This window comes from Trachypithecus francoisi, unplaced genomic scaffold (genome assembly GCF_009764315.1).
Source record: "Trachypithecus francoisi isolate TF-2019V2 unplaced genomic scaffold, Tfra_2.0 Lachesis_group0, whole genome shotgun sequence".
In the NCBI taxonomy this organism is placed as follows: Eukaryota; Metazoa; Chordata; class Mammalia; order Primates; family Cercopithecidae; genus Trachypithecus; species Trachypithecus francoisi.
This window is the reverse complement of record NW_022681453.1, coordinates 190,004,373-190,018,794: the sequence shown is the minus strand read 5'-3', so window position 1 is coordinate 190,018,794 and position 14,422 is coordinate 190,004,373. Positions and strand designations below refer to the sequence as shown.

General features: G+C 38.2%; 1 protein-coding gene across 3 annotated transcripts in view; it reads right to left on the bottom strand.

The window, feature by feature from the left end:
* Positions 1–14,422, bottom strand: part of CCDC50 (coiled-coil domain containing 50) — a 117,280-nt gene that overhangs the window by 81,708 nt on the left and 21,150 nt on the right. For all 3 annotated transcript variants that reach the window (XM_033213054.1, XM_033213053.1, XM_033213055.1), the window contains exons 2-4: positions 5,577–5,639; positions 4,594–4,720; positions 1,586–1,676 (exon numbers count right to left, since the gene is read on the bottom strand). In XM_033213054.1, the coding sequence (XP_033068945.1) occupies positions 1,586–1,676; positions 4,594–4,720; positions 5,577–5,639 (281 nt within the window). The remainder of the gene's footprint in view (positions 1–1,585; positions 1,677–4,593; positions 4,721–5,576; positions 5,640–14,422) is intronic.

Here is a 14,422-nt window from a genome sequence, read left to right as displayed (position 1 = left end):
GTCTCACAGGAGCAAGAGTGGCTCAGCAGGAGGAGCAGTGTATGTAGGCTGTTTACTGATGGCCCTGATCACAGCTATTTAACAGGATGACCATAAATGCCAGTTTGTCCAGTACAGTTTCAGTTTATGTAATTACTAACACCATGCTTATAACCCTCAAAAGTGTTTCTGGGTGCATAACAAACCATATTGTCATCCAGCTAATAAAATAATAAATCATTTTCTTCTTTATTATAAATCACGACAGTGACCAAGTACGGCATAACAGGTGTGAAAGCAGGTACCATAGAAATGAAGTAAAATAAAATAAATTGTTCGTAAGAAGTGCTGAAACTAAGCTGGGCACAGTGGCTCATGCTAGTAATTCCAGTGCTTTGGGAGGCTGAGGCAGGAAGATAGCTTGAGCTTAGGAGTTTGAAACCAGCCTAGGCAATATAGTGAGACCTCATCTCTACAAAAAAAAATTTAAAAATATTAGCCAAGTGTGGGGGCGTGTGTCTGTAGTCCCAGCTACTCAAGAGGCGAGAAGACCACTTAAGCCTGGGAGGCGGAGACTGCAGTAAGATCACACCACTGCACTCCACCCTGGGTTATAGAGCAAAACGCCATCTCAAAAAAAAAAAAAAAAAAAAAAAAAAGAAGTGCTGAAAATATAACACAAATGGAAATAATAGCTAATGGTAAATTCAAGTCTTCTCACAAACCCAACACTATTAGTAATTTTAGTCATTTTCAGCCTTTAAACAATATGACTTAAAAATATATAGAGAATCAAACTGATTAGTCTTTTGAACCAATGGATCACAGGAAAGTGAAACCTTTAAGAAAAAGAGAAAGAATGAAAGCAACGCCTGCTCCTGGCCTCTCCCAAGGACTACTCCCTGCATCCTGCGCAGGCTCCACTCAAAAGTCAGCTCTCTCTAAGGCTGCAAGAACAACCCAGGGGCAGACACCTTGTAGTAAGCTGAACAGTGTGCCCTCTCCAAATTCATTTCTACCCAAACCTCAAAATGTGACCTTATTTAGAAACAGTCTTTGCAGATGTAATTAGCTTAGCTGATGTCATACTGAATTAGGGTGGGTCCTCAATCCAATGATTGATGTCCTTCTAGGAAGACAGGAAGACACAAAGATACAGACAGAGAAGAAAGTCATGTGACAATGGAGGCAGAGACTGAAGTGATGCGGATACAAGCCAAGGAATGCCAAAGATTGCCAGGAGTCAGGAGCCAGGAAGAGGCAAGGAAGGGTCCTTCCCAAGAGGTAGCGTGACCCTGCCAACACTTCAGATTTTAGGCTTCTAGCCTCCAGAACTCTAAGACAGTAAATTTCTGTTAAGCCAAGTTTGCAGGAGTAATTTGTAACAGCAGTCATAGGAAATTAACTCACATCATATGTGAAATTATTCATTATCTCTCCAGACTTTTACCACAACCACGGTCCACAGAGGAAAACGCAGCCCAAATAAGAGGCATTCTGCTTCCCATTCAGCAACCTTCATTGAGCCCGTGACTACAGAAAGTTTTTGTTCTAAAACTGAGTACCCCTTTCTCCATGAGGGAGAGGGGCAGTAACTAAGTTATACCTCATCCTTCTTCTCCTGAATGCGTCGTCTCTCTGCCTCAATAGCCAGCTTCTCCTGAATTTCCTGAGCAATTTCACAGTCTTGTTGTTCACTAAAAAGCAAAGGTGAAAACATGAATAAGGAAAATAAAAAATAATGTATTTCCTAAAAATAATAAATACAATTTATTGAATACTCACTATATGAGAAGTACATTATTTTTCTCTCTTTATCTTCAAGATAAAGATGCAAAGAGGCTCACACAGTCACATTTACAGATGAGAAAACTAAGGCCCAGGGAAGTTAAATTATTTTCTCACGATCACAACGAAAATATGTGGTAGAACTGGAATCTCATCATCACACCCAACAATGGAAAACTCCATGCCTCTTCTATACCACCATATCACTTCACCCCACTGGGGCCTGTTTTCGGTCCTGCCTCTACCAATAATAACCACAAATCATTCTGTCATGCCATTTTATAAGCTATAAAAGTTTACACTTAGTAACTTCACATTATAAGTCTAATATCATAGTATTCTTATCTATTCAAACCAAAGAAATGAAAATCTACTCAGAGCAATTCCTATTTATATTTCTTCTTTTTATTCACTCATTATAATAATTAAGAATCATACACAAAATCATGGACTTAGTTTTCGAAGGCCTCTATCTCTCTTCATTCAAGCATCTACCTGAAACTCCCAAATTAATGTAAAATCTGTATAGAATTAAGTGACTAATAACTACATTGGATGTGATAGTAAGTGGGAAGAAAGTAGAAGCACCGCAGAGAAGGCAAACCCAAATGAAGTGTTAAAGGTCACAAGTGACACAGAGGATGTACCTTCTGGTACAGAAAATAAGTAAGTGAAGTTTCACCTGAGCTTAATGATTTCAAACCGTACTTCCAAGAAGTACCAGCTCTGGTTCAGTCAGCTAATGATACAGACCCCTGGGAAAGCATAATGGAGAAAGCAGCAGTAAGCAAGCGACAATCCTGACCTGGGATAGTAGCCCCGGTATCCAGACTGAATAAAAGGTTCCACTTCAATGAGAACGGCAGCACTCCATCCTTCCTGAGATGTCCAGCTCTCAAAATTGCAGGGAGGGAACTGAAAGACTTCCCTTCTAGCTTACTTATTTCATCCAGGAACAATTTTAAAACCCTGAAGTCTCAAGGAGAAATATAATACCTGGTTCTTATCTCATTTAGGACCTATAAAATGTTACTCTCTACTCCTGATTTATATTTGAGTGGTTTGTCTTGATAATTGCTGAATAAGCTCATTATACTGTTATTAACCTAATTCAGGATTTAAACATCTGCATCAACCTCGGAACTGGCCTTTCTGACAGAGAATAGTGAATAACGTAAAGGACAATGAATTTATAACTCTAGGACATTCTAGCTTTGGCTCTCACCTTAACCTGTGACACTGAGCCTCGTAACATCTCAAGTATCTCTCTTCCTCTTTTATCTCCATTACCATGACCTTCACTACCACCACTACCACCACTGTCATCATTCAAGCCTCAACATCTCTTAATTTGACCACTGCTCACAATAGCTGCCTTCAAATCTTGCCCACTCCAAGCCTTCACCCACCTACTCTCCAGAATAGATGCCAAAATGGAAATTTAAAACTACTTCAATGGTTCTCCATTCCTTATCATTTAAACTCTACAACACCTGAAATCTTTTAACGTAACTTATCGTGACCTTTATGATCCAGCTTTTGACTACTTTTCTGGCCTCACTTCCTACTTGTGCCCGTAAATACACTTTCCACTCCAGCAATACTGAACTTCTTGCAGTTAACATGAGATTCCAAGTCCTTTTACCTCCTGCCCTTATGCATGCTGCTCCTTCTGGCTAGAATGGATTTCCGCATCACTATAAACTTCTAATTAACCTTCAAGTTTCAGATTAAACATATCTTCTGTCTTGTGAAGCTTTTCCCAGTCTCTTCTCTCTAAATAGGCATGAAATTTACATTTAAATTATCTGTGACTCATGCACGTATCTCTAGATATATAATGCTCAAGGCGTTTTCCTGAGGCCCTTAAAGGTAACGGCTGTCTTATTCATATCTCTGGTCTCCTTTCATGGTGCCAGATTTAGCATGAATCAATAAAAGTGTTTATTTACAAAGCAAGGAAGCGTAACAAAATGATTAAGTCCTCTCTACAAATAATAAACAGAAGGGCAAACCTTTCCTGTAAGTTAGCAAAAATGACTGACCTTCCCTTTTTACCCAAATATGACACTAAACTAAATTAAGGAGTTCCTTCCATTTTTCCTTTACCCCTTCCTCCTCAACACAGTATCTGTGGCTGAATCTACCCACATTAAAGATTTAGGATGTAAGAGCCACTCTCAAACAAGAAATGTATCCTGGGAGCTTTGTAACACTGAAACAGGATAAAAGTCACTGTGCCAAAAGAAACCCGAGAAATAATCACTTCCGTTTATCTGTCTGTTAAAGAAGGCTACTAGAGAGAACTTCTGTCAGATACTGAAGTTATGAAGATAACTGAGTCTACACTTCAGAGCTTTTCAGAACATTCTGCCATGTACTGAAAAGCAAGGAAAGTAAGAGCAGCAAACACAGCCAGAACACAGTAAAGGAACCAACACAACCCACAAAGTTCTTTGATGTCCACTATTTCACTGGACTCCCCATAGAAACTATACGACAGAGGGGACAGAGATTATTTTCCCCATGTTATGGGTAAGGAAAATAAATTCAGAGAAGTTGACTAACTGGCCCAAAGTCATAGAGCTAAAAAATGTTAGAATTTACACCATCATCCACATGTCCTTAAACCTGGTCAAGTGTTCCAACAACAACAACAAAACATTTTCAAATCAAAAAAACTGTTAGATACCCACTGTAAGACTATAATTTGACAGTAAAAGGAATCAGAGGAAGAGAAGTAGGCTCCTCTTCCCCTGCCCTGTTTGCTAGCTCCACAGAGAAAACCAGTCTTGACATTAACCCTCCCATCTCCCAAATCCTCACAGGTCTTTGTAGCGCTTCTGGAGCTGGGCCTGCGCTTTCAGATCTTCCTCTTGGAGCTGCTTAGCCACCTGGAGATCATGCTGAACCAAACGGTTCCGCTGAACGTTTGATGCCAAATGATGCTCAACTGGAACAAAAAGATTGAGGACAGGAATTAGTAATGCCTTAGTTTGTTAGTAATAAATGCCATAATAATCTTAAGAGCTTTACCACAGCAATAGCTTTGCATCCATCACTTCGTTTTATTGTCTCAACAACAAAATATAATAGAGAGCAAGGAATTAATATCCCCACTTTTCCATGAAGTAAAAAGAGGATCAAAAAGATTAAATAATTTGCCTTTGGTCACACGGCAACAAAGTGGCAGTGCCAGGACATCTACACAAATATTCTAAAGCCAGGGCTAATGCTCTTTCTACTACTACATGTTGTCACTCTATTTATTAACTGCATTTTTCAAAACTTTAATTTTGTATTTATATGTGAATTAATTCACAAATCATATATTCACAAAAATGTACTTTAACATAACATGTGTAGCTTAGATTTACTTTCCATCACTATACGGAAAAAAAGATTCAGAAAAATACACAATGGGATCTCATTTATACCATGGTTGCCTGGGAAAACTGTTCAGGTCCCTATCCTAGGAGCAAGAATAGATTCTTCTACGCATGCACCCCAGATAAATCCACAACCATTATGTCCCTCCTACAACAAAAGGCAAGAAAAAAGGTTCAAACCCCTCTTTTCCTCCTAGAGATCCAGCAGTCTACTAATCTCTGGCCACCTGTCTTACTTAAACATGCCCGAAACTTCACCGCTCACCCAGGCATCATATTTGCCTTAAGAAATCCTTCAGAATGTACGGATGGTGACGCCAAGTGACGGTGCTCTCTCCCTACCTAAGCCCTAAGAAACCAGCCTCAAGCTACCACAAAAGAAAGAAAACTGAAGGAGCATAAATGAGAGGTATTACTCACTCTCTTGTTCCTGCAGGCTGTGAGCCAGGGTGTGGTCCTCCAGGACAGCAAAATCTCGGCATACTACAGAAGATGAAGGAGGAAAAAGAGACAGGAAGGCTCATTAGTAATACTTTAACATACAAAGGGAAGGACTTTTCTTTTACTTTAAAAAAAATCGATTCTAATATTTCAGAATGACAAATTTTATAATTCTCAATGCAAAATAGTGACTAGTGAAGTATGCAGTCTTTAGTCACAAATCCATAGGGCCTGCTTAGTGCCAAGCACAGGGTGCCACTAAACACTGGTCAGCCTTGGCCCCCGGCCTGAGGTGAGAACACTTAGAATCAGATTCCAGAGGTCTAGAAATTCCAATCCACTTCCATAAAAGGAGGGTAAGTGCTGCTGAAAATAACAGAAGTATCAATCATGCTTTGCATATTGCTACTGAGAGAGAAGTGGGTTACTGCATAATTAGAGGTGTTAACAGAAATCTAACCTATGCTTCTCTGTGGTTCAGACGATCCTCTCCCAGCAATTTATGTCTACCCTGGTGTCTCTGAAGGAAAAATATATTTTCACTAGTCCCTCAGGTAGGGCAGAGTTCTACTTTTAAAATTCTCAATTTCTTAAACATTCTTTAGTGGGTCAATCCCCAGGGACACGAGTTGGAACTAGGTCTCTAAGTCCCTCTAAACCTTGGGCTGCGCCCAAATAATCTACAAACCAAAAGAAAATGGGAAGCCTGAAAGAAACCAGGAATCCGCCCCCACTCTGCCTCCACCTGAAGATCCAGGCAAGGGTATTTCCTGACCTGTCTTCTTAGAAGCAAAATGGGAAGAAATAACTCTCGAAGGTCCATGTTTACCCCAAGCTGCAATTTAAACTCCTGCTTCGTAAATATACAAACAGACAAAACATGAAGGATTCATCATGGAAAGTGTTGTTTAAAGAACTTGTAGTTTAAGTGATATGTTCTCACTCTATTCCAAGCATGTAATTCATGTTTAAAAAAAAAAAAGGAAACTCCCCAAAGCCTCAGATTACTGCAATTGAGTAGGACTCACGAACAGTCCCTAGAGCTTAGGAAAAGTGGTAGATTCTTTTCTGCAGCTTTGGATTTGCCTATGAGCGCACTTAACTGAAATAGAATGAAGAACATTCCTTTGCCATTCTTCGCACTTACGTATGTTCACATATACACTCGACATAATTGTGTCCTTCACTACTGAGGGATAATGTTACAACAAGGGAGGGAGATCTTGGGGAGGTCAAGATTATTTTGAAACGGTTTTAAACGGAGGAATAAGTCTTACCTAAGAACTACATTAAACTGAATACAACCTGCTTAATCCTTACTCAAACGTAACAGTAAAACCAGTAATTTGAACAGAAAGCCCTGTTCTTTTTCATCAGCTATATTCTCAATGAATACTAACATCCTGAAGCCCAGGTCCTAGTTACCTTGTATTTCACAGAATAAAAGTACTTTCAAGATGAGCTAGATAGCACCCTCATTTAATAAGTGAGGAAACTGAAAGCCAGAAGGAAGGGATTTTCTAAGGTGGCACAGAGTTCACTGGTGACAGGGCTTGGGGTCAAAGGCTAAGCCAGGAAGAGCTCAAGAGCTCTTTCCCCTTCCCTGACACAATGACGGCCCTCCTTCCCTCCAGGTAAACCATGGTCAGAATGGACGGAAAGAAAATATTCTACATTAACCAGCATATACTCTCTAAAACTTAACTTCAATTAATATCTGATTTTTAAATGGGTAAGACATACATGGACTTAATTTTAAAAAATTAATGAATTAGCTAAAATAAATATAATCAAATCTTGTGTAAAGAATGTTATTTTAATACACTGACCTATCATTTAAAACACCTTTATTATACTGCAAACGCTTGTGCTTATATATTAAAGTCAGTCTTAATTTTAGATTAATTATGATTAGATCAAATTTTAAGATTAATCTTAATGATTTTCAAATTATGGGTGGCAACCTATTATTAGGTCAAAAAATCAATTTACTAAGCCTGAGAAAAACATTTTAAAAGTCAATAGTCTAGAGAACAACAGAAGACAATTGGCCCTCATAGCCCTGAGTTTTGGATTCATGGTTTCAATCAACCACAGATAAAAAATATTCAGGAAAAAAAAATGTAGCTGTACTGAACATGTACACACTTTTTTTCTTATCATTGTTCTCTAAATGAAACAGTGTATAACAGCTATTTACATAGCATTTACACTGTATTAGATATTATAAGGAATCTAGAGACAATGTAAAGTATACAATAGAATGTGTATGAATTATATGCAAATACTAACACATTTTATACCAGGGACTGAAGCATCCATAGATTTTTAGTAACCATGTGAGGTCTTGGAACCAACTCCACACCCCACCCCACAAATACGAAGGGACTATTATAAATCACACACAGTACAGGAAACTAGTTTGGGGAAACTTTTCCAGTATTACATATACACAGATCACAGAAATACACAGAGACGATAGGTACTAGGTCAAAATGTGAAACACACATCATTCTATAGATTACAAAAAGTTTAAAAGCCACTTCAATTTACGTTATTAGGTCAGAACGTTAATGCCAAAAATATATCTTCTATGTTTCTAACACCATGCTAACTAAAATTAAAAATTATGAAATTATTACAGTTTTCCATGTGGAGAATCATGTGAAGAAGTACAATCATTTTAAAAATATTTCTTAACTTTAGGCAGCAGAACATTAAACATTAAAATATACTGTTTGTAGATAGGTATACCTATGGTAAAAAAAAAAAAATTTTTTTAATAATATGGCACTGACACAAACTTAACTCCAAACAGTAGTTCCCTCTCCAGAGAGATGAAAAGGGGCATGAGTGCCTTGGCTGCACAAGCCATTCTACTGCTTCAAAAGCAAAAAGAGAAAAGACACACAATAAGGCAAAATGTTAACATCTGATGCGGGTGGTAGGTTCATGGATTTCTCTATTTCCTGTGATTTTTATACGTATATTCTTAAATATTACATTTTAAGTTATATAATTAAATTAACTTAATTCCATGTTGTCAATAGCACATATTGCTAAACAATGAACATGAAGATATGGCTTGACACATTATAATAGGTGTGAGAAATTTACGAATTACTGATTACCTTGATGACTCCTCATAATGATTTCTTAGTATCTAAACAGCAAGACTGAAGCATATTCTATTATTGTGATTTGTCCCTAAATCTGCAGAAGCTGAATTAGTACCCAAAAGATGTGAGCAGGGCCTGGGCTAGTCAAGAGGATCTAGAAGATTTTCAATGATTATGAGGAAGTACACAAACACATACACACCTAGCTGCACTGTCAAATACACTGACTTAGCCCTTCAGAGTTTACTAGGAGTTTTTAAACATATAATCTCATTTATACTGAAATATTATTTGCCCAATAAATAATTTCTTCTGAACCCACTCTAGTTTTTTTTTCAAGATTTGCCTCTGTATTCCCTGCATCAGTATTCTAGCACAAGCTGGAAAACAATCACATATCCAGTCAACTTTGTAAATCGGTAACCGGATTGAGAATTACAGAAACTATTCCACAGCCAGGCCAAGCTCAGAGCCTGAAGAGAACTTTTCTCCTTTTCCAACCTCCTCTACCTTTCATGTAAACAGTATAGGCCGGGCGCGGTGGCTCAAGCCTGTAATCCCAGCATTTTGGGAGGCCGAGACGGGTGGATCACGAGGTCAGGAGATCGAGACCATCCTGGTCTACACGGTGAAACCCCGTCTCTACTAAAAAATACAAAAAACTAGCCGGGTGAGGTGGCGGGCGCCTGTAGTCCCAGCTACTCGGGAGGCTGAGGCAGGAGAATGGCGTAAACCCAGGAGGCGGAGCTTGCAGTGAGCCGAGATCGCGCCACTGCACTCCAGCCTGGGCGACAGAGCTAGACTCCGTCTCAAAAAAAAAAAAAAAAAAAAAAAAAACAGTATAAACAGTCCACCGAGGATAAATGGCATAAACTCGTCTCCCCACGTTTCCCTGTGGGCACCTTTAAGGTGAACCACCTTTCACCTTCCCATTTCTCAAACTTTTTCCCTCCTATGTTTACTTTCACTCATCCAGAACTCAGGCTGACCTTCTTGCCATAAGCCAACCCTATCAATGTCTCCTACTGCTCCCAGCCTGCTACTAAAATGAGCTTCCCGCCACAGTCAATCACACAACTACTCTTCTTTGTTCCCACCCAGATCTCAAGTTTCTTGTAGGCTCTCCCCTCTGCCCATTTTCCCAGTGTTACGGATGATGGCTAAGTCTCTTTTGAACATTAAAAGCCGTGCAACTCTGCCTCATTGCTTAGAAGAGCATTAACAGAAAAAAATGCACTTTGCTCTGAAATTCGAGCACACAGCTGCTTTCCTATCCAGCTGCAAGCTCTTCATGGCAGGGACTTTGTGGGTGCACTCTCTGCACCTTCCACACAACGTGTGCTCATAATTCGAAAGAAGTTAAAAAAAAAAAAAAAAGCTGGATCATAAAGTCAAACAAGAGTAGAAGAAAGCGAGAAAATAATGCCATAAACAGAATTAAACTCTGCTATTATGACAGCATAACACACATAAGATATGTCAAATATCATTTAAACAAATTTAGTAATAAACAAACTACATAAAACTATAACCCTATCCCCATTCTCATTAAAGGAGTTTCATTGATATGTTAATCTAAACACAGGTCTATCTTGGAGATATTGCAGGTTTGGTTCCAGACCACTGCAATAAAGGAAATATCGCAATAAAATGAATCACATGATTGTTTGGTTTCCTAGAACATATAAAAGTTATTTTTACACTATAGTCTATTAATAGTCTATTGATAGTCTATTAAATGTGCGATGGAATTCAGTCGAAACAGGTTATGTACATACCTAAATTTAAAAACACATTATTACTAAGAAATGCTTGCTACACACCTTCAATTTGTAAAACACAGTTTGTCCAGGGCGCAATAAAGGAAAGTGCAATAAAATGAGGGATGCCTGTACATACAAATTAGTATACGGTGAATTAATTTACAACAGGCCAAGCAGGTCTCAGAAATGGAAAGGACGACTGGCTGACATACATAAATATGTACATATATACACCCCCCACCCATTTCCTTAAAGAATGGTTTTCATTGAGATGTTGATCTCCCCCTAAATACATGAATGGCATCGTATGCACCTAATTAACACTCATTTACTCAATAAACACGTGTTGAACTCTATTTCAGGATGAATGAGTCATCTCCAAGCCATCAATGAGGTGAAATATCAGAGAGGAAAACAAGTATAATGTAAGTTAATAAACACTGTACTAAAGACAATTTGTTGTACTAAAGACAATTCTTTGAAGTCATAAACACTGCAGCAGTTATGCTTGTTATGAATTGGGGGTGGACGTAAGAAGTGGGAGTGATTTAAACAGAATGCATCCAGAAACTTTGTATCAAGAAACCTTAAAGTAATTAACACGAAATGTATTTCAAGGTAAATTAAAATTCCTAAGGACAGAAGTGGTAAACATTCTTGGCAAAGGGGCCAATTATGGAAAAAGCCAAAAAGATGAAAATCCACAAGCCATTCTGGAGTTCTGTGTGCCCAGAGCACAGAAGCCCCAAAGGGAATTACAGCAAGAGATATGATAGGAAAGCCCCTGTGCACCCTCAAGAGAAACTGGTTCCTTTTTAGGCATTCCTGGTATACAACTTACCTGAAATGTACCAAAGAAAATCGGGTGATCACCACCCCGCTCCACCTCACACCAACCAAACTCGACCTCTCATACTTTTTCTTTTTCTCTTTTTGCATTTGCTTCCTAAGTCTCTCATTTTTGTTTTCGCTTTATTGCTTCTCCTCACACACCTTTTTTCAGGTACATCTGCTTGCCAACTTTACCCCTCCAGCTCCAGACACAGCCCACTCCCCCATTCCCTAACAATAACTGTAGGAGCTTTCCATAAACTTCAAAGCAGAACTACTCGTTCTCCTTCTACAAGTAACACCCTTGTCTGCCCTACCATTGGCAATTAGTAGAAAAATAGAGACAAAATTTGTAAACTTTAATAATTCCACATTTTAAAGGAAAAGAGAAAAAAACAAACCAACAATGATTTGAATGTCTCTTAAAATTCTGGACCAAATGACAACAAATTTGGAGGCCTAAAATAGTCTTTAAAAATGTTTTTTCTTAGGCATTAACAGTACTAGATTAAGATCTTCTCAGCTTTCACCAACAAAGAAATAAGTAAACTGAGCATTTTTCATAAAACATATTTAAGATTGTTATTTTAGAAAGCTCATTTACAGCAAGTTTCTCTCTTTCTCACTCAGAAACAAAATATTCTTTTGAAAGCCTGTTTCAAAGAGGTGATTCAGACTGACAAGTGATGGGGTAAGAGTCTTTAGAATTCCCTTATCTTTTTCTCAGGGACAAACAGAAGGGTCCCTCCCAACTCCTGCCACATCCCCCACATACACACATACCCCGAAGGGCAGCAGAAATTTTGTTTACTCTTCCACTAAATGAACACAGTCTCAAATTTTGGACAAGAATCAAGAACTTAACTTGTATTTATACTGGCAACGCCAGTGAGAAAAAAACTTGGTGGGGGACATTTTGCTAAACAAATTCTGCTCCCAAGTTTAAAAGCTATGCACAAGATTAACTAAATCTAAACAGTGAACGGTGCTCCTGCTATCAAGAACTCCTTTTTTTCACCTCAGTCAAGTAAGCAGAATGAGTACATATTTCAACCAAACCCAGAAATTTCTGATTCAATGAGTGGCTACACGTTCCTTTCACATATTATCCAAATAATGTGCACATTCCCAATGCTTTCCCAACTAATTCTACATAACCTAAAAAGGAAGTTGAAAAAAAGTCATTCCCCTTCCCTTGTTCGTTTACCTACATCCTAAGACTTTCTGAAATTACAATTGCCATGATTCAACTTTACAAGCTCCCACCCACATAAAAATGCCTGGATTAATAATACATTAACAAGAGGCTATTTCTTTCACCTACGTCTGTTTTCCCTTTTATAGAATGGTAGAATTTTGTGAATTATTCTTTTTATGTAAATGCTATGAGTAGCAGATGGACTACATACTCTGCTTTGAAAGCAGGGATTATGCTTGCTTTCCTTTGTTCTACATACATGAAAACATCTACTATGAACAAGAAAGATATTCAAGAGATACATTTTGTCTTGTGAAAGTTTCGTAATAACAGACAGCCACAACTGACATTTATACAGCACTTCATAGATTACAAGGCACTTTCACATTTATTCCTCCTAACCATCTGAGGATAAAGGCTTTATCAACATCCCCATTTTATTTACAAGGAAACTAAGGCTCAAGAGAAATAAAACGGCTTGAGCAAGACTACCCAACAAATAAAACAAACGAACTGAAAATCAAATCCACCTCTTCTGGCCCCAGATATTTCTGCTTAGAGTATCAGGAAAAAAAAGGGGAGGGAGCATTATTAAATACTAGTTAAAAGAAGATATGCATTAAGTTCTTTAAAATCAAGGATAAAAGTAATTTTTACTAAAGATGGCACATGTATTCAGAAAGTGGTTTCCAGGTCCCTCAAAATGCAAATAAAAATGAGACCTAGTTTACTTTGCCTCACTATCTCCCAAAAATAGACTTCTAGCAATCACAATCGGCCTATATTTACACCTGAAAAAAAACAGGAATAAAAAGTTCCTTAATTGTATACAAGTAAGGGGTTCAAGTGCAGCTTTGTTATATGGATATATTGTCTAGTAGTGAAGTCTGGGCTTTTACCGTAATCACCACCTGAATAATGTACACTGTGCCCATTAAGCACCTTCTCATCTCTCACCCTCTTCCCATCACCCCATCCTTCAGATTCTTTCAGTGTTTCTTAAGTGACCTACAGGACACCCTAGCTACTGACTACAGCGAAAAACTCCAAGGGAAATCTCTCTCTGGGACCTACCACTTGCCCTCATCTCTCTAACCCTCTTTTCAACACCCACAAGTTTCCCTCCACTTGGGTAGAGAAGATATTGTTAAATTTTAGACTCGTGTCTCTAAGATATATTAACCACACTTTGAAATAATAAACATATTTTATAAAACTCTTATGCTGCCCTACAAAAGAAATGTCTCCCTAATCGGTTAGTTTCTTCTCTTTATTAAAAGTTCTAATAAAATTACCTGAGTAAAAGAGAAAAGGAGTCAGAGAAACTGAATAGAGCTTATCCTAATGACAAATCCTCTACATTCTCAGCCTCAGCAATGTTTATACAGAGATCAACAAAATGACATCAATATCACTACCGCCAATACCATTAGCAAAACCAAACCCCTCCTCCAACCCCATCAGCAGGGCAGGTAGGGAGCTTAGAGATGCTTGGCTATAGACAGCAGACACTCTCTTATGCTTACTCAAATACCCCAATTATGAGCCCCATAAAAGCAAACATAGCTCTGAGTTGCTGATCACTGATAACTAAAATTTCTCACTTTCAGGCTCAAGGCTGAAAACAAAAGAACACTTAAGTAATGCGTGAGCAATTCGTTTACTAGAGAACAAAGGGTAAACACAAACTTTTGATCCTTCTCCATTTTTTAGTGTTCTAAAATTTTCATGTCATTGAAATTAACAAAATCTAACTACAGTATGACAGTGCGAAGGTAGTGGCATCTAATTTTGTCAGAAGTTAAGCAAATAATCTACATAGGTGTTCTATCTTCATTTATTTTGTTACTAGCCAGAGTAATCAACGGCAGGGCTACTTTTCTAATTTAAGTCTCTAAATGCCCTGTTCTTTCC